At 40.6% G+C, this 21,646-nt stretch overlaps 1 protein-coding gene across 2 annotated transcripts; it reads right to left on the bottom strand.

The window, feature by feature from the left end:
* Positions 1-803: 803 nt before the first annotated feature.
* LOC111342185 (ral GTPase-activating protein subunit beta) lies at positions 804-21,396 on the bottom strand. Of its 2 annotated transcripts, XM_022949234.2 has the most exons (24): positions 21,273-21,396; positions 19,604-21,117; positions 18,378-18,546; positions 17,733-17,875; positions 16,261-16,358; positions 14,385-14,546; positions 13,132-13,341; positions 12,848-13,006; positions 12,147-12,313; positions 11,118-11,189; positions 10,592-10,631; positions 10,208-10,287; positions 9,849-9,947; positions 9,051-9,132; positions 8,454-8,545; positions 7,621-7,748; positions 7,405-7,492; positions 6,985-7,076; positions 5,565-5,637; positions 4,596-4,772; positions 3,641-4,237; positions 1,963-2,246; positions 1,757-1,873; positions 804-1,475 (listed from the first exon to the last, which is right to left on the bottom strand). In XM_022949234.2, exons 2-24 carry the CDS (start codon positions 21,106-21,108, stop codon positions 1,358-1,360), a joined length of 4,752 nt encoding a protein of 1,583 aa, XP_022804969.2. In that variant the 5' UTR covers positions 21,109-21,117; positions 21,273-21,396; the 3' UTR covers positions 804-1,357. The 2 variants fall into 2 exon arrangements, with proteins under 2 accessions (XP_022804969.2, XP_022804970.2); XM_022949235.2 differs by lacking the exon at positions 21,273-21,396 and having other exon boundaries at positions 1,167-1,475; positions 19,604-21,231.
* Between the last annotated feature and the right edge of the window lie 250 nt (positions 21,397-21,646).

Below are 21,646 nucleotides of genomic sequence, written 5' to 3'. Positions count from 1 at the left end.
TCGAACACGAAGCTTATTCAAGTACGCCTATCCTGTTGATTGAGCTTTACCAAAAACCGTTATATTGTACGTTTTAAAAACTTCGTGATTTACTGGCTTATGTGGCTGATTGTAACTCGTGTAAGAAAGGTTGGGTTCTGACAGCCTAAAAGCACGCCACCAAGAAAGAGCTGGGGTACGGGCTACGATCAGAAGTAAATGTGAAACCGCCAAACGATTCAGGATTAACAAATTATTATGTATTAGTGGTCTCCGCCAAAGACTGAGAAGTATTCATGTTTAATTGAACCCTTTCGTCAGATCAGAAGTTGTACCTTTTTATGTTACAAGTGGATCTACTAGCTTATAGAGGGGGGCTTTGGGATTTTCGGTTTTGATTGTTTTTGCATCGATTTTTCGGTTTTTGGGCCAAAAAGGTTCGGTTTTTCGGTTTTGATGTTTAGAGCGGTTTGCGGATTTTAAGTGTTTTTGCATTCGGTTTTCACGAAGACTCTGACGCGGTTTTCGATTTTCCTCTTTGACCCCTTCAAAGGTGAAAATGTAGCGGTTTTGTCAGGTTTGCATGCGGTTTTCGGTTTAGCTGCCTTTTTTCGTCGGTTTTTTTCTCCGGTTTTGCGGTTTCCCAGAGGCCCCAATGCACCCCTCTTATAATCTACATACCATAATTTTTGCTATCAAGTCAAAGTTAGTACTGCTGACGTCTTTTGAAGCGCTCAACTATCAAAATAAACGTATTTTTGGAAAATCTTGAAAACGCTCTTCGGTAACTAGTATGAACGCGGGCTTATTAATCTAACTGAGTATTGTTGGTAATAAAACTTGGCCGCCTACTTGAGGCCAAGGGTCAACTCATATATTTAACCTGGATATCTCGTACTTTTATCTTCTTACAGTATTTTTGTTGGTCGCAGAGGTTTGGAATTGGAGGCTGTGGGGCTGAAGGAGGCGAGGAATCAATACAAACCAGTTAAATCAAAGTAAAATGTTTGCGCTGATAGGACCACTCATTCTCACTCCAAATTTCTGTTTCATTAACCCATAAAAACAGTCCGTTTGGATATAAGGGGAAAAGCTCTTCAGGTTGGTTTCAATTTACTTACAGGATGCTGGTAAAGCGCCTTTCGAATCAAAAGAAAAGAAAATACCTTAAAAGAGCAAATGAAAACTCAGAGTATAAACAACTAACAGCCCAAGCGCGAGAAAACGCTGCAAAACGCGGGCGAGCAAGTTGTGATTGGTTTTAATCTTGCATCTGATTGGTTGAGAGGGTGGCGCATGTTTATTTTGGACCAATCACCCAGCGAAGTAAAGCAAAACCAATGCAATCTCGGATGAATTTCTCGAACATGGGCCATAACTAGTTATTTCCGTTACGAAAGAGTGATACATAAAAATCAGGAACCGAATATTGATGACGGAATTTCTTGACTATATCTTGAATCTTCAGTTTACGGCAAACCTGAGGAGGGGAATACCTGCAAAATAAAAAAAACTCATCGACGATATTGCACATACACATACACACATAAAAAACAAATAAAGATACAAATAAAAAAAAAAAACACAACAAAAGTCGGCAATAAAGACACAAAACAAAACAAAACAGAGGAGAATAAAACAAAATCCAAAACAAAACAAAACAAAGCAAAACAGAACAAAACAGAATCAATAATAAAACAAACAAACACAAAAAGAAAACGAAAACTAAACAAAGAAAATAAAGAAAGGAAAAGATGACATCTCAAGGTGAACTTACGTATCAATCTCCAGCCTGCGCCGTCGGCGAATGTTGAGAGCGGTCTGTCGCACCATGATACCCAGGACTCGGCGGCTGACCACCATACCGTCGACGAGTGGTCCGCCAATTGGAGACCTAACATGATATTAAGAAAAGTTTGTACATGGAAACACGCCTATGTATGAACGTCACATTTACTGAGGTATTAAGAATGTGTTAATTACCTGATGGTGGACCTGATATGGATCCGGTACAGACCGCTCCTGAGATAGTAAATGAAGATAACTACAGTTTCTTTATCGAACAAACTTCGGGTTGAATCACTGCAACAGATGTCAAACTCCATTAACAGATCATCTACGGGGAACTGCGCATGGTCCTCGAATCGCTCCAGCCACGCCACCAGTACGTTTGTCTCCGATGAGGTGTTATGAGTGCTTAATCTGGACAGCGGTCGATTGTCTAAGGACAAAGAATGCCCGAGTGTTGACATTGTCCGATGTTGAAACTGAAAGAAAAAAAAAAAAAATTCTTCCGATTGGTCCTTTGTGATCACCCATTGAAAAGTACTCTAAACTACTGGTTACCAGAAGCACCCAAAGCAAAGGCACCACAGAAATATACATCTTAGCTCTTTTTAATAAACGATCTGGCCCGGTTGTTCGAAGATTGGATAAATAATCCACGAAATAAATCCCTATTCTGGTGGTAGCCGTAGTACGTCTTGTGAAGACGAATCCATTGAAGAGCGATTTATCCCGTTGAAGGGTGTTAGCTCAATGGATAGAGCGCTGGACTGTTGTGCGAGAGGTCGAGGGTTCGAGTCCTGGCTGGACCAACACTAAGGGTCTTAAAATAATTGAGAAGAATATGCTACCTTTCTATAACATCAAGAAATGGTTAGATATTCTAGTCTTCTCGGATAGAGACGAATAAATGGAGGTCCCGGACGTCTCCTGCAGGGTTAGAGGTAGGAGGCGTTAATTTCCCGCGCACGAGATTTCTGTGTGATGGATGTCCTCCCCTGGGGTGGGATGGGTGGGTGTTTCTTGCTAAGAATCATCGCATAGATGGAGAACAAGTATTAGGAAAATAAACAAATAAAGAGTGTTATCCGCCCTTTGAACAGCAAAACGCTGAAGGGCAATCCTCACTTACGTTGAAAACACATTTGTATTTTAGCTCGTCGTGAGATTTTTTTTTGTATCATATCATGATAATATAGTCACTTATTGATAATTTCCTTGATTCTCGTCGCGTGTCTGCATGACAGTTTGTTTGTTTTTAATTGTAAGGAGAATTCAAATGCTAACCCGATAAAACACTAATAAGCACTTTGTAATAATTTGGAGCAATTTTCAATTGATTGTCGAAAGTAATCCAGGATTGCTTTAATTTTGCATTATTTCGTTATGTGATTGGTTCAGAAAACTCGCACCACTTTATCGACTAATCAGATTCAAAACTTAAACCAATCGCGAATTGGTCACGCGCGTCTTCCTGCCCTTAGAGCAGTTGGCTCCCGGTGACATTTTCCTTGCGTTGATTGGCTGTTGTGATTGGTTTTGAGACACTCAAACGAAAGGCGCTTTTCCGCGAGATGATCTTACTATAACAAATCGTTTTGGAAGCAACACCCTGAAAAGATCTAGAAAGAAATATAAAACAAATCTAGCTACACCAGGCGAAAATCAACAAGATATTTTCAACATTTTTCAGGATTCGAGCCGAGCTTAAACGCATTCTCCCACATTTTTCACTTTGGCAAATCCTTTAAACTGATTTAATTTTTCCGTTGTTATTCATGCCCAAATAGAACAGAGAAAATAAAAATGTTATCTTCAAAATCACCCTCTGTTTGTGAGTATAGCAAATGGAAAATAATTGTTTCAGCCAATTCACCTCGTATCCAGGCCCTTCCGACGCTTTCCGAGAAAGTCTGCTTCTGACATCGAACTGACTTCCACCACCACTGCTGTTAGTATCCAGGCTCCCCGTGCTGCCCGACCGAGTCCTTTTTCTCTGTGTACATCCGAGGTCTTCCCAACTCCCAGCATGTGAAGCCATGTGGCGGAAATGCTGATAGCTTGGTAACAAAGAAGGCATAATGAACGCTACCTCACAGCTCACGTCTGCAAAATAAAAAATTTCGTCGGCCTTCTTTTCCAAAGGCACACCAGCAGCTGTAGAATGCATTATTGAAGAATCTTTTCCACCACCAGATACTTCGCTATCGAAACTCTCGCGAAACGATGTGTGTCTCACGCCACTGTAACCAGATATGTCTCGTTCTTCGCTGCCCGTGAGAGTCGAGACGCTCTGAGAGGACTGGAGAGGATTATCACGCTGGCGCAGCGTGAGAGTGTCGTCATCATTTCTGTTTCGGTTCCAAGCCTCTTGGATGTTTCCTGACCATCCTGGGTGCGTGGCAACATCAACAGGCCACCCAAGAGAGAGCAAAAACTCTTTAAACGCTTTTGAGTGCTTACAGGTGTTAATCTGTGGCAACAAATGAAGAGAAATGTCATAACAAACGAATCATAACCCAGTGGAAGAATTCTGAAACCGGTTTCAAGGAAATAAAAAGGGGCAATAAGGAGAAAAAAAAAATTCATACCAGGTGCGAGAAACTCATGACCGATAAAAAGCGAAGCGCGTAAAACGACGCATGAGGCCCTGCAAAGCGCGGGAAAACACAGCCAATGGCAAGCGTGGAAAGATGCCTTAGGCCAAGCAATACGTGGGAAAACTTTTAAACAACGGCGGGATCTACACAAAGGTAACATAAAGATCGACACTTCATTTCTTTCAAAAGTGTTGCAGCATGCGATTCTGTTTTACCTCAAAGATACCTCACCTGGTTGTCTATTATATCGTGGGCATTTCCCTGCTCAGCTTTCACGTAGAACACCAGTACAGTATCCTGTGTGCGTGTGGATACCTGGTCCAGTTCATTCAGAGCTTTAGAAAGTCCCTCTGACGTGGAGTTCAGTGCTAACAGACTCGCCTCCTCAAATGGACGGATAGGATTTCCCTGGAATGGTAAGTAAATAAAATAAATACATTTGATTTAGCAATGGTTTATACACACGCTTGTTCCTCCTCCACTGATTCCTCGTCAAATTTAAAATTAAGTGTTATGGAAGAGGAAAACAGAAGAATTATAAAATACTCGCAGACCAAGGACGAACATCAGCATCAATCCCAACTCACATACGACCTTGGGTCAGCGTCCGGGGTAAGGGCCAACTGATATTAAAAAACTTTTCCTTGTTTTTTTTTTTAAGGTTAAAGTTCAAAAAGGGTCTCCACTGTGATAAGATTTATAGCAACACTTAATTTCCTTTGGCTCCAACACATTTTAATTATGGTTTTATTTTTATTATCTAACGACATTTTTTATGGAAATGCCTCAGGAATACAACAGTGAAGAAATTGACAGAAATTTTTATTAAAAAAAATGAAAAAAAAAATTATATTCGATTCAAATTTTCTGACCTCACATCACTAAGTGAACTCAATGTCAGAGCCTTATAGCTGTCACAGATCAGCGAATAATGACACTTTTAGTTTGAACTAAGGTAAGGCGAATCGTAGACGTTTGCCGTCTTCACTTATTTGCTTTTGCAAGGTGATAAAGGACTAAGGAAAAGTTGTGTCATATAGTGAAGAACCTTGGGGTCACTGAAAAGGACCCAAGAAATAAGAGGCTTTCCTTCAGGCAATGCTGTTTTGTTAAAACCTTAAAGATACCTCTACCAGTGCGTTCTAATACGTTCGGTATTCGCACAGCTAGCAATACATTAGGTCTTGGGGCTTTGTTCACCTTCAGTCCCTCGATGGTAAGCAATCCAAAGTGAGATAACAACAACCGAGACGGACTAAAATCCTGGCACGGCCTGCAAAGTGGTAAAAGTGTTCGAGGCATGATCATCAGCTGGGTGCATTGCAAGTGTCATTAGATGAGTGCAAATTAGTTCAATTATTATACATTGTAGTCACCATCTGTCTTCTCATTGGCTAAACGCCCACAGTTAATTCTGGGAAACAGCGCAACCTACAGATTATTCACTAATCTGTACCTACAGATTAGTGAATAATCTGTAGGTTGCGCGCGCAATGCATGATTTTCGGTGGAGCAATGTCAAGTTCACGGACAGCGAAGTAAGAATGGCTTCTCAATTCGCTTCATCGACCCAGCGAGAAATTGAGAAATTACTTGAAGTTAAAGATTCGGAAAATACTAAAAGATCGACAAAAGTGGCGAAGGAACTGTTCTACGAATACCCTAAAGAGAAAAATATCCAGGAGCCACACGACAAAAGGGAATTAGCCTAAGTGTTGAAATCTTTTTAGGTTGATGCGCGAATAAAGGAGGGATCGTTTTACTCTGTGTTCGCTGCGATAATGCGTTTGGCGTTATTTTCTTTAAAACAATGTGTAGTAAAACAATTATTGGATTCGGTTTTTGTGATATCCGGAATAATCAAGGTCTCGGTTAGTGTTCTCAGCCGAAGCACAAGGCTGAGGCTGATAACACTTACCTCGACCTTGATTATTCCGGACATCACGAAAACCTCATCCAATAAATGTTTATAAATTGCCGATAGCATATCATGCCTCTATTTCTGATTTAGAAAAACTCGATCAACTTCCCCCTCCCCTCCCCCCCTCCCCACCCCACCCGCGGTCATAATATCTATCATCCGACAATTCAAAATGGTGGTCACTCGTTTCGCGAAAAAAGTACAGGGCGATCACTCTCCAAAAATAAGCCCGTGTCACAAGCTACTTATGCCCTACAACTGATTTATTTGCCATGGAAACTTACCGCTTCTGTACACAACAAGCCCCTAAATGAGCTTAAAGTGGATATGGAACACCTCAACTCCTGAACACTAAGTGGCTTCCAGAACCCAGTTTTAGTCCGGTTTTATTTATTTATTCCTGTGGTCAAAAGTCTTTTTGGGTTAATTTTCTCTATTCTTTTTAGAGCATCCGATCATCAAATTCCAGACAAAAAGAATTACACCGAATTTTCTTTTAAAGCATTCAGAGCTAAAATCAGATTTCACACTAACCCTGGGCTATCTTAAACCTGCTTTGAACAACCCGGCCAACACCATCATCCCACGGAATGAGAAGACACCCGAAATCACTCAAAAAATATCAAATTTCTACTTGTCTAATAACATTCAATCCCACCCATCAGCCCCTTTCCTGCATTTACCATCGCGCACGCTTACCGGGGCGGTTTGATTTCTGTCTCTTCGTTGGGAAACTTTACACGGGCCTCTTCCTCGTCTAGTTTCGCCTGTGCAACGGTTTCATGTTCCAGCTAATGAGAGAGAATTGTTGAAAATTTTACCTAAAAAGCCTCCAGTTCTGTACGAAAATGTCTTGTCGTATAAAGATTCGTCACAAAACACGGGAATCAAACACCAAAATGTACAAACCTTGGGGATCGATTCACCATCTGAGCAACTGCACAGTTACCCCCTCCCTAACGTAACATTAGCCCCAATTTGTTAGCAGCGATTGATTTTAGTTAGGGTAGGGGAGGACTTGTTTCCAAAGCTGGAGACAAATCCGGGCAATATTTCGGATTGTATGATGTCATACACCATCAGAATTGTAAAACAAACACTAAGCTGCCCTTCTCTAACCTGTTTCTGCATTAGTGTCCGCATATGATCTTGAACTTCGCTTAACTTCGCATCCAGAATTTCGTCGAGTTCTGGTATACTGCGGTCTCTAAATTAACCAAAGAAAAAAAGAAAAATGGACTAAATATGGTGTAACTCATTTGAAACAACCAATACAAGGCATTCCTTTACGTTAAGTCCTCTTATACAACTGAACCAATTAGCTTGTTTACTTACGCTTTAGTGAGAGGTACTCCATCCACAGCCTCAGGAAAGAACCTGTGTTTCATGTTCAGAGGCGAGCGAGGCTGGGTTTTGTCTGGCGACGGACGGCCTGGGTCCTTCAAGTGGGCCTCTATAAGGTCCTAATGTAAAACAGAATGACAACAAAATTAAAAAGAAAAAAAAAACAGTAAAGAAGAGATCCACGCAGGTGAGCTGAAATTGAAGAAATTGCAGAAAGGATCAGCAGCAGATCTCATAATTATTCAAAATTACCCGCAATTCATTAAAGAAACTCTTGGTTTCAACAACCAACAGACCCAAACGAATTCATGGCGACGAATGACGTAAATCAAATCCCTATAGTTGTATTACATTATATCCATTACAGCGCACTACACAGATGAGGCTTCGCCTAAAAGGACTTGTCCATCCGCCAGCGTTAAGCGAATGTGATCAAGTGAATTCAACAAAGTCACAGGCGGGGCTTTTCGCAAGAAGTTGATACAAACTCACAGCGAGATGAAGAAAATGGATGACCAGAAGAAAATTTAACCCTTTAACTCCCAGAATTGATTAACTTGTAATTTCTCCCTCTTATATCCATACATTACACAGAAAACAGTTAATGAAAATTGACAAACTTAGCAGTGAAGTTGAAGTTGTTGTTTTGACCAAATTCTCCTATCTAGTTTACAAGGAAACATGCAGCACCTAGAGGGGAGAATTAACAACCAGATCTTGGAAGCTTAAGGGTTAACTATGTGGCCATGAGCTGGAAGGGAAAATCACTTTCAAACAAAAACAACCCAAAGGTAAATATGCAAAATTAAAATAAATAACCGCACATTTTTCTCCCTAGAGAACTGTCGCAGCTGCATGGTCCAGACATATCGACCAGCCGGGCCGCGTACAACTGATGACAAAGTCGGTAACGGGTCTGGAAAATAAATACACGAGAAAAAGATAGAGAACACGAAGTACAGAGGGGATAATATGCAGCGTAATAAAACAATCACAGAAGTCACATTATTTGACGAGAAAAACGCGATACTTTTTGCGATAATAACGTAGTGGCAGGAACAGCAGACTTTTTATAGTCTTTTAATCATAAAAAGGGGACAATTTCTTGAAACAACGGTCAACGTGCAAATTTAAAAGCACACAAAGAGCACAATCAAGCTTCTTGTAACCTGTTTTTTCGAAGTATTTCAAATGAATCTAACAGTCTCAAATAACGGAGATATATATCATAAATTGCACGCCAAATTTAATGCAGAGCTTTCTCAAACCATATTGATGTGTGCTATTCTGGCAGGGTCCCAAGCTGAGCTCACCCACCTCCCCCACATTCCTTCTTTCGAGGATGCAGCATCCCCCGTTGAAATTCCAACCTCCACTCACTCCCATGAGGGACATTACAGTAAAGGAGAGTGGTTAATTACCTTTCTCTTTCAAAGATTCTTCCAGTAATCCCATGATCATGCAACTGTCCTGTATCACATAGTACTGGAACTTGCGACGGGTCTACATAAATAAAAATATCTTACAATCAATTGGATTACATAATGTTTTGAGCAGCAGATTGTATACAAGTAATGAAATGATCCTCAATGGTGAACGGCAATTGAAAATATCGCCAAGAAGAGGCCTGAAAAAGTTTAGGCGTCATTTTAGGCGCATACCAGAACGCTCTAAAATATGCCTCGCTCTCAAAAAGACGCTTCGTCGTTCTGTTGGCAGTAGCATTCTATTTCCATATTTTCTGCATCCCTTTATCCCAGTTATTTCTATCTCAGTGTGCTAACAGAGTTCTTTATATGCGTTATCTTTGCTCTTGTTTTTGTGATATTTCTGTTCTACCTTAACAAGCGCCCCCTCGATTAAGTGCCCCTCGATTAAGCGCCTTCTCGATTAAGCGCCCCCTCGATTAAGGGTCCCCTTGATTAAGCGCCCCCTCGATTAAGGGCCCCCTCGATTAAGGGCCCCCTCGATTAAGCGCCCCCTCGATTAAGAGCCCCCTCGATTAAGGGCCCCCTCGATTAATGGTCCCCTCGATTAAGCGCCCCCTCGATTAAGGGCCCCCTCGATTAAGCGCCCTCCTTTCAACGAGCGCCCCCCTCACCCTTCCCACCACTCCCTTTCGACCAATATTTTGAATATGCGCACGGGCGACGAGGAAAGACGGTATTCAAAATATTTCCATAAGAGACCGCGTTAGTTCTGTTCTGCGGCGCATTTACCTTTCTTGATGAATCGTTCGACTGAACGTGGTTCAACACCCATTCCTCGTCCAGCAGAGAAGATAACGCCGCTGGACCACAAGGGGATGGAAACGCGCCCTGTTAAAGACAGCGGTCGGAGAAGAGTAAAACAAGAACGAAATAGGGAGAAGGTAACAAAGATACGATAAGTGAGGCTAGATCCAAAAATAATTGTGCGAAAGTTTGGCCTGCGATTATGGATTTCGGAACAAAGAACACGCGTTATCTTGGTAAACGTCCACAACGACTTTTGACATGAGCACATACAAAATACACGAGGCATTTCACCTTTACAAGCAGGTCAAAAAAGAAGGCTTGACCGGAAACTATTTACATACCAAGTGTTCCATGATGACTGTTAGCATTCCTTCAGCAGCTTCTCTTACACGGAATGAAACTGGTTTTAATTCTTTATCACCTGAAAGACGCAGAAACGTTACTCTATCAGTAAAATGACAAGGAGGCGTTCAGACAGCGAGTGAATTGTGGACGAGCACGTAACTGAACAGTTCTTCGGACGATTCTTTTTGTTTCATCGCGCATCGTCACTGAAGACAATCTCTCGCATGATTATCGTGGCAGCGAACAACTATGCCTCCCTATCGGTTTAATAAATAGCTTTTTCTTTTTTTAATCAACAGTGTAAGAATACTAAGATAGCGAAAAACCCTCCAGTGCTTTATTTTCTTTAGTTACAACGGTAGCGATGTCCACTGTCATACCTTTCAGACGGGGAACCGCGTCTGTTCCCAACTGTGGGTCCTGAGTAGAACGAAATTAAGACAATTCGTCAAGACGTAGTTTGAATATTTCTCACAAGAAAGGAAGAAAGAAGCATCTCAATCTGAGACTTTTCTCGCTCTTTACACCAAAAGTCTTCGCGTCCTTGAACCGGCCCCATAATTACCTGCACACGGGTTCAGTCGTATTTTTCATGCGCTTGACACCAGATTTTTGTTTTTATACTGTTCGTTTTCCCACCCTCGATACTGTGTGCATGTTTTTTTTTTCTTTCGTTTTTCCCCATTTCTTCGAAGTACTTGGCTAGATATGCTTACGGCCTTTAAGCTTGTAACCCTTTCAGCAGAATGCAGACAGTCTCCTTTTTGTTGCTTGAAACATGAGAATTTTTTTTTTTCATATGGCTCATAAAGCCCTGTACGAGCTCTAATTGCTGCAAAAATATAAACAGCACGTAACATTTTACAAAAGCTTCTTAACCCTTAAAATTTGTAGTATTCTACTAACTCTTGAAATTTCGTTCGACTTGCTTCCTGAAATTCCCAACTCAACTACTTCCATAACGACATGCAAGCAACCCTGGAATGAGACCAAAACAACATAGAGAAAGTTATCAAGTACGCGGGTGAGCAGAAAGACGCACTTTACTAGAAACATGAAATACCTTCCTTCAAAGCACTACTTTGAAATTATTCTGCAACTTAAACATGTTCGCTAAATTTCTATTTGCTAAGTAAAGCTACGTTTCTTCAAACTGACTAAATACCGCGAGGCTTTTATTCAGTAATCCAAACGGATTTTAGTTTGTTGACGGGTGCCAAACAACCCGCCAAACAGACGACTGACAAACTGGCACGGAATGCCAGACTAACACACAAACTCACTGATACACTGACTGACTAACTGACTGACAAACAAGCTCACTGACAAACAAGGTCACTGACAAACAAGCTCACTGACAAACAAGCTCACTGACAAACAAGGTCACTGACAAACAAGCTCACTGACAAACAAGCTCACTGACAAACAAGCTCACTGACAAACAAGCTCACTGACAAACAAGCTCACTGACAAACAAGCTCACTGACAAACAAGCTCACTGACAAACAAGCTCACTGACAAACAAGCTCACTGACAAACAAGCTCACTGACAAACAAGCTCACTGACAAACAAGCTCACTGACAAACAAGCTCACTGACAAACAAGCTCACTGACAAACAAGCTCACTGACAAACAAGCTCACTGACAAACAAGGTCACTGACAAACAAGCTCACTGACAAACAAGCTCACTGACACACTGACTGACTAACAGACTTACTGAACCACGGACTGACTGATTAACTGACATACAAAGTGATTAAGAGACTGACTTTCTGACTGATCAACAGTGACTTACTAAAAGACCGCTGACAGACTAAAAGACTGACAAACTGACTTACTAACAGACCGCTGACAGACAAAACTGACTTACACAAAGACGGACGGACATATTAATGGTTCATTAGTCAGTCTGTCAGTCGACCAGCCTTATTACCTGGCTGTCCAAGAGCCATGGATGTGACATTATCCAGGATTGAAGGCAGCTGAAAGCAGCCACGATCATGGAGTGAAGATCACGTGAGTGGTGTATTGCCTTCTTATTGGCTTGGTAAGTGATGTAATCGCACAGCCAATGGATTGTACTCTTACACTCAGCTTGATCTAACAGAGAGTAAACAAATCAAGACTGTGAAAGTGATCCTTGCTGTAATGAACCCTACTTATGTAGTGGTGGAAATAAGGCTTGAAAAAATTTCAGGCCCGTACGGGATTTAAACCCATGACCCCTGCGATACCGGTGCAGTGCTCTACCAACTAAGCTAACAAGCCGACTGAGAGCTACACGGGTTTAATACAAGCCAACATAACGACCTACTTAATGACCAGCTCCCAGTTGGCAAACAAACAAACAAAAAATCAAACAGACCAACAAAGAGAGAGAGAGAGTGAGTCTTGGGGACAGTTACCACCGAGGAAACTACGACGAGTTTGGTTAATTGACTTTGCAATGATGCGAAAATATTTTGTTTGGTTATACTTGTGCAATCAAAATGAGTAAGTATTGCTCAACCTCTTTCCTTTTTCAGTACGCAGTTGCATTAAAACTCAGAAGAAGACCTTGCCTAATACGTTGACTTCAAACTTTGAAAATAAGGAAAATACTGCAGACTACCTGCAACACAACAAATTACTCACCCAGGTGACCCATACTGAGCTGTGCCAAGCCAGACAGCAGCTCAAAGGCAGCCAAAGTGATGTGAACGTCAGTTTTCCAACGGCTGCTTCGGATCACAACCAGCTTGTTACATAGAAGGTGCGTCAACTGTACAAACAGACCTTGAATAGTTGAAAGATCTGAGAAAAATCAAAGCATTGAAAACAATGTTTAACAGTTGACACAAGACTAACGGGCTGGGGGGGGGGGGTGTGTGTGTTACTTTAGAACTTTATAGCAAACATGTTATTACACCGATACGCACCATAAGATTTGTACTGAATCCTACTGCCACCGTCTGCTTCACTGGTGCTTCCTGTGTCAGACACTGAGCTACTTCCAGTGCTTGCGCGACGCCTGTTGTCCTCGGAAGCCTGTGGCTTTTCCACTCCATGACTTACAGATTCTACCTCAGGAGAGGAGGAAATCCCAAGGGATTCAGCAGTCTCACTGTCTTGAATCAGCAGAGACATTCCTGTGAATTGACAAATACATAGATTGATATTAAATATATATATCTTATTACCCAAGCGCAAGGGCCATACTGGGAGAATATTGGCCCGAGGTCTTGACAGTACGGACCTCGCTGCGCTCGGTCAGTGCAAAAAAGACCGAGGGCCGATGTTCTTCCAGTACGGTCCCGAGCAAGCTTGGTTGATAAGAGATTTATTATACGACTGAAGTTCAAAGGGACGCAAGTGCGGTATCATTCGGGACCATTCGGGGCAGTGCCCAGTCCAATACTTAGAGAATATTGGACCGGCAATAGAGCATTTTGATTGGTTGATTTTAGTTATTAGCCCTCTGAATGCCCGAGTCGTGTAATAAATAGATAAATTGATAAACTGACAGATAAATACATGGTAAATACTGTATGAGGAGCGTGGCACTGTAAGAGTAAAGAAAGAAGGCCACAAGTTTATCAGTTTGTAACTGTTTAGTGCTACCCTCCATAAATCAAGTCTTATTGTAAACTATTATTAGCATTATCACTAGTATCACAACGATAATTAGAGCAATCTTGCCAAGAACACAATTTATAACATAATGAACAGAGTACGCATCATCTGATTGGTCAATTCAGCTTCCAAGCGGATGCTTTATCAGGTTATAGAGCCAGTATATAACTAGTTATGTCATAAAAGCAATAGAACGCAAATTTCCCGTGCCCTATAAGGTAATTTAAAGCCACTTAAGATGTTGGGAGAACACTAGGAAAGCTTTTAAATCATGAGCCGAACCCGTGTGGCTTTATCACGTTACAGAGCCCGGAGAAAATGTATTCTTTTGCTTAAAAAAGTAGAGTCTTGCCCAGGAACACCATTTCTGACCTGGCCTCGAACCCAGACCAATCACTGCTATTGCCACAGGGAAGAATGTCTGCAGTTTCAGAACTAGTATTGTTAGAACTGCTTGCCAAAAAGTTAAGTTCAATTTGGAGTTTTCCTTCAGCCCCTTGCTAGAAATTTAAAGATGGTATCATCCTCCAGAATTTAAGCTTTCCACTGTATTACAAACCTCCCAAAAGAATCTGAACATTAAATGAGTCAGTTTCACACTGAAGAGCTTCCAACAACAGTCGGATGAGCCTAGGCTTCAAGGAGATGAATGTCACAGACTGGTGTTCATCCTTCCCATCCTTCCCAGCGGCATGCTTCCTTCTCCATCCTGCTGTCATGTCTATAGTAAGAACATGATACGAAACAGCTTGTCACAAAAAGAGGATAACTTTAAAATGTACACTGTGTCATACATGACTAAGTTTATTGCAAAATGTAGGATGGTTTGTCCAGTTTTTAATGAAAACTAATGTTAACACTTTGATTGGAACAATTTTAATGGGCCATTTTACAGTTGTGTACTTAGTTGCCAAGCCTTTTATATGAAGTGAGGTTGAAGATGACTTTGTTGTGATAGAGACCAGTATCTAGTTAGCATGATAACAAAGTAATTTATCGTATATGTGCATGATCCTTCGCAGTAAAGCACTATTTGAGCAATAGTGAAAATCAGACCTGAAAAGAATTTCAGGCCTGTACGGGATTCGAACCACTGACCTCTGCGATACTAGTGCAGCGCTCTACCAATTGAGCTAACAAGCCAACTGGGAGCAGGCCATCAAATTAATTCGACATAAACCCGTAGATGATAAATCAAACAACAACAAACATATGAAACATATGTATGAACTGCGGTTATGAAACGGTTATGAAACGTATATGTGCATGATCCTTCGCAGTAAAGCACTATTTGAGCAATAGTGAAAATCAGACCTGAAAAGAATTTCAGGCCTGTACGGGATTCGAACCACTGACCTCTGCGATACTAGTGCAGTGCTCTACCAATTGAGCTAACAAGCCAACTGGGAGCAGGCCATCAAATTAATTCGACATAAACCCGTAGATGATAAATCAAACAACAACAAACATATGAAACATATGTATGAACTGCGGTTATGAAACGGTTATGAAACGTATATGTGCATGATCCTTCGCAGTAAAGCACTATTTGAGCAATAGTGAAAATCAGACCTGAAAAGAATTTCAGGCCTGTACGGGATTCGAACCACTGACCTCTGCGATACTAGTGCAGCGCTCTACCAATTGAGCTAACAAGCCAACTGAGAGCAGGCCATCAAATTAATTCGACATAAACCCGTAGATGATAAATCAAACAACAACAAACATATGAAACATATGTATGAACTGCGGTTATGAAACGTATATGTGCATGATCCTTCGCAGTAAAGCACTATTTGAGCAATAGTGAAAATCAGACCTGAAAAGAATTTCAGGCCTGTACGGGATTCGAACCACTGACCTGAATAGTAGCAACATTTGTTTCATAACAAGGTCACCCTTACCCTCCCTCCTGTTCGAAGGCTTGGCAACAAAGCACACAACTGTAAAATGGACTATCAAGTGTCTGAAATAATCGAAGGCTGATTTGGGTTTGCTTTCTCTGGGTACTATGCCTTATGATTGTTCCAGAAAACTCCCACTACTTCCCCACCAATCAAAAGCAATGCAAAAATGAATTGCGACTTGTTTTGACTTTGTGATGTTCTCCTCTGTTCTCATTGGCTGCTATGATTGCATTATCATGAAACTCACTGGAATCCTGAGCTTTTTTGATTAACGAACACTCTGTGATTGTCCAGAAAATTCCCTCACTTCCTCAACCAATCAGATTCAAAACTAAAATCAAGTGCGACTCTTCCATTACCATTTTCGAACACTTCGAGTAGTTTTCTTGTTTTTAACTTGGATCCTAATTGGCTTCTTTAAATATTTTCCTTTTTTTCTGATTGGCCATTATGATCACTTTGATTTCATTTTGTGACACTCAATTGAAACAGGCTTTATCAATCGTGAATAATCATTTCTCAATTAACCTTTTATGTCAAGATCCTGAAAATGCAGCGGTAAGCAAAGCATGGATAACAAGAGCTGGATGGCAGCTCTACGAAGTTCAGTGGTAGACACAGTACACCTGAGTGAATTAATCAAAAGGAAAAAAGGATAAATATTTAACCCTTTACACACTAACATGGGTATCTATATTACATGGTTACATCATGTAAATTACTGGTTCACTGACTGAACTAAAGATGGGGTGACTCTCTCTCTAAATAATTACTGACTGGTTAACTGGAAAAGGCATAGGCTATAAATCCTGCCACTACTGACTTGTAAAGATTTTAAAGGACTCAGGGGTTACAATTAAAGTCTGTTACTGCAGCGGTAGAGCCAGTCCTTAAGCTGAAGGGGGGCTTAGTTGTTTTGAATGTGTGCGTACACCTGTGGCTTTTCTTCCTTCCGTGATGTTTTTTTTCTCACAATAAGGGGCCCCCACCCTAGATCTGCCACTGTACTGGGAGTCTAACATCCTCTACATGACCTCTTACCACCATCTGTTTAGCCTGGGAGCTGGCTGTTGTGTCTGGGTTTTGCCTTACATCCCCTTTCCAGGCACAGCCCTGTCTTAAACCATCAGTACCTGTTTGTGGACTATTGAGCTCTGCTACAGGCTGACTTACTGATCAAACGGAGATATAGGTGTATACTGTACTTGGATGAACAGAGTAATATTGCTGTCTATATATCTGATGGACTACAATAACTAACTGCATACCTGAACTGGAACGCATTTCTTGGTTCCAACATTACTGGTACACTAAGTGCGGTGATGACACCTGTTAACAACCCTTTGACTTTCGGCATGTCTAATCCCAATTGATCAGCTGATTTCACTAACAATGATTCACTAAATTGTTTTTCGAAGAAAAAAACAACAACAAATTTTTTGTAGTAGATTTCTTGCTATTGGTATTGCCTTGTAATGTGCAGTGTTAAGAGGAGGGATACCCTGGTTATTGTGAGACTTTTCAAAAACAGACTAGTAAGTGACTGATACACTATTGACACACTTATGTGAAGGGGGTAAGTTTCTAAAAGAAACTGTCAGTGGTGCCATGTCTGTGAGGGGTCAGTACAAAATGATTTGATTTTATCAACTGAGTTGATAATGTGAAATTGACACTGCCTGCCTGTTTGTCTGTCTTTCTGACAGGCTAATTGTCACTGAAACTGACCAACTGATTGATCGAAAGACCAAATCACTGACTGATTGACTAAAAAAATAACTGACTCGTTAGATAACTGATCAACCAATGCCAGTTTTTAAGCCCTCCAAGCACTTAATACTCCAAAAATTCAGTTTTAATTCACTTATCAGAGTTCTTCTTCCAATTCAATAGGCTATTATTAATTTCCACCATTGACACATCTGATCACAGCCTATTATGAAATGAAATATAGCTTTTCCCAAAACTGGCAAGAACCTTTATCAATAAGATTGTTCTACCTGATTTGGATGTCATTTCTGGGCAGTACAGTTTCTAGTGCCGTAATAAGGTGTGGTAACAACACCTGGACTCCCTGTAGGTCCACTCTCAACAGATCAGCTGAGTTCAGTAATATGCTACAGAGCACATGACCAGTGCAGGACTAAAAGAAATCATGAAAAAATCATCTTCTATGATCATACAGTGCAAACAAATACAGTTTTATGCACACACTCCATGCTGCTTTCTAAACTGACTGCATCTAGTTTGATGGCCAGCAAAAAATTGTATGCACATAAATTTTGGTTATTAATTGATACTGGCACTCTTGGAAATTGTTTATGCTGATCGCAGTAATATGCCACTTAACTTAGTCCCCAGACTATGTCAAAAAATCATGCATAGCCGAATAAAGCAAGCTACATGTATCTAGAAAAAAGTTATGTACAGTCCCTGAACCACATGATTCTTCTCTATAAGATGACAGTGCAAAAAACAATAACAAGGCTTCTGCATACTAGGGAAATTAAATTCAGCACATAAAATACCAATTTTATTACAGCAGCCACTTTTTTAAGCATGTCCACATTTAACTAGTAGATGGCTCCTGGGAAGGACCAAAAACCAATCTCTTCTAAGACACACATGAGTTCAAATCTTCTTACCTCTGAATATAACAACCCAATGGCCAAAGCTAAATAAAACCTGGAAAGATAGACAGGGCGAACTTCCTGACCAGAGCAATGGCTACAAAAGATACGGCACAGGGCACCATAAGCTTCAGCTCTGCCTGGTTCATATCTGCTGTCCATAGCCTGGCCACCCATCTCAACACTACAGATTCAAAGTTAATCCCTTTACTCTACTAAGTGATTAACATGTAACTTTTCCTACATGTAAACAGGTAATGAGAATACTAAAATCTGTCATATGTTATTTTAATCTAACAAATAAACTCCTATTAACAAATAGAATAAGAAAGCTGGTCAATTTTGAGCATATGGTAAATAAATAGCAGCAGAGGATGTTTTTTGTCTTGTCATGCAGCTGGGATGGGGGTTTGATTCCTCATGGGGAATCAGAATTTTTTTCTTTCTTTTTTGTACAAGGCTTTAAATGGATACTTAAATGTGGATGTTTTTCTGTTTTTGAATTTTTATTCTCGGGACGATCCGTATAGATTTAGACATGTTGATGACTATTCCTTGAAGATGAATTTTGCAAGAACGACTAATTTTAAATCCACTTATTTTAATAGAATTGTTGAATGTGGAATTCGATACTCTTAGATATTAGATTATCTCCTAGTCTTGCAGTTTTTAAGTCTAGAGTGAGGAATTTTTAAGTATAAGGAACATTGACATTTTTATTTTTGATCTAAAATTCTTCCGTCCGTCTTTATATTTGACTTATTTAGATTAGCTACACTGTGATCTGTCTTGCATGGAGTGCTCCACTATTTTACAGATTACCCTTATGGCTTTGCTGTTTGTACATTTAGATTTATTTATTTGTCATCATTGCCCTTAAATTGTAATAAATTTAAAATTTTGACCCTGACAAATTTTGCTAAACAAATTCTTGTTACTAATTTACACTGAAATGTGTAGCAGCTGTAGGGGATGATAAAAAATCAGATCTTGGGAGCTTAAGGTGTAAACACCTACCGTAATTCTATGACTTGTAAATCATTCTAGACAGTAAGAATTTCAATAATAATTATTATGTTTGTGAATCTCATAAGTTGACTCAAATGAGCTGACCATGGGATTATAATAAGAACAAATCATTTCCAGATAAATGCACAAAATCAAATATTGAAACTTGTCTTTAAAATGTGATTTTCTTGAGAAACTGAATTTGCAAATTTTGCAGATAACAATCCACATACCCTGTTTTGATTCCTCCTGCTGCATCAGCTTGACCAGAATTGGTAACAAACCCATCATATATCTTTCCAAGAGCCTTAAAATTTGCTGCCATGTCCAGCTTGGCAAATATAGCCTCAAAGAGCCATGCTCCAAACAAGTGGAGCACACTGTCTCCTGATGGTTTGTGAGCATCAGATTTGGATGACGCGGAGAATAATAGTGAGGAGGATGATGGAATACTCGCTAACTCAGAGTGGAAGGTCTCTAGATGCAGCTGACCACTGGATGATGTGCCACTGCTTGGTCTCGAGGGCAGGGTTTGAGATCTTGATGCCAACCCAGTGGTATCATTCAAACCTAACGCCCCACCAATGCTTAAGGTTTTCTGTTCGCGTTTCTTGGAAGTTGGTGGAGTTGCAGTTTTTGTGGGAGCTGGGATTGGTATGTGTTTCACTGGTTCATCCTGTGTTGTGGTGATGGTAAGAAAAGCATTTATAAGGACTGCAACTCCTTTCATCGCTTGTAAGAAGTTCTGTGGAAGTGCTTTCAAACAGAGATGAGAGGAAGGTGTAATCACTTCTTCACTTGACAAAGCAAATTCCTTGAATCTGGGAGTATCACTGATTATCTCTTTCTTGCAAAGATCCACAGGGTTACCAATTATGTGAAGTATCCGGAACCAGCATTGAATGAGGCATTCATCGCCTAAATTGACTGGCAGTTGGATATCACTCTTCCTGGAGGGTAGAGCAGGAAGGGGGAAGTTTGGACCATACATATACTGTATGACTCTTCTAGTGAGAGCAAGTGCTGTTCTACTCCAATGGTTGATCATTGCACTATGATGCCGCCATGATGTGCAAAGCTCATGCAAAGTCTTCCACATTGACGGCGATGGGAAATGATGACAGCTGGCACACAACCACACCTCAAGCAAAACACTGATCAACTTCTCACACAAATGTTCTGCAAGACCTCCAGCTGTGTTTGGTGGTGACAAGAGCATGTCATTAATTATCATCAAGAACTTGAGCAAGACCTCCCATGTCAAAGGTGACATTCTTGCTTCTGGAGCCATGACTTGAATCGTTTGCAGCACTTTGATACATAACGAAGCTTGTAACACCAGATTACCTCCTTCTCGCCGAACGAAAAGGTTACGAAAGTGCTGAAAGATCTCTCTTGCGTACTTATCTGGCGCTTTCAGCAACGGTTCTGGAATGCCTTTCTTAGGATTTGTGAGTATCGACAGCCAGTCTAAGTAAATGTTGACACAACCCTTTACAATTTCGCCATCGCTTTCCGTCATTTGAAGCATAAGCCCGTAGCATAACACTTCCATAACCCACTCGACCTCTTTATCAGTATTCAGGGTCATATAATGGTGAATCCCTTGTTGACTAAGAGTTTTTATCACCGTGTGGACAACTTCGCTTCCAACGTTGGGAGGAAAATTTTGCAGAACACTCCTGTTGCTACGATCACGTTCTAGCGTGCTTCGAAGAGAAACCCACTCAGAATACATGGTGAATAACTGTAAGATAAGTGCAAATGCTAGCTTCAAGTGTACGTAATCTGAAGGATTTCCGATCTCTCTTCTTGATCTTACTATTGTTGTATTTCTAACCGCAAGAGTTGTCGGTTGACATTAATGAAGTCTCAGTTTACACATTTCAGTCATGAACTTACCAGTGACAGGAATTGATGTCTACCTTCAAAGCAAAAGGCTGCTATATACAGAAAAAGAAAGGCGCGGTGTAAATATCAGTCGCCAAATATTATTCGCCATTTTGTTTTCTTAAGGGAATATCCGCTGAGTTCACCCCGCGCGCCGACATCACACAACCCACCGGCATGTCATTGGACAGATGTATAACCATACTATTTAAAGTTTTTACACGATTAAAACAAACTTCTGCTTCTTTTTATTCCGATCACATCCAAATAAACGGTTACAAAAACAGAGAGAGAAAACAAAATACACTAGTATATATATGCTAATTCCTAAAAAAAAAAGTTTGAATAACAAAAGGAAAAGAAACACCTGGACCAATCATAGGTCA

Source organism: Stylophora pistillata, chromosome 6, assembly GCF_964205215.1.
Source record: "Stylophora pistillata chromosome 6, jaStyPist1.2, whole genome shotgun sequence".
In the NCBI taxonomy this organism is placed as follows: domain Eukaryota; kingdom Metazoa; phylum Cnidaria; class Anthozoa; order Scleractinia; family Pocilloporidae; genus Stylophora; species Stylophora pistillata.
This window is presented reverse-complemented; position numbering and strand designations above follow the sequence as displayed.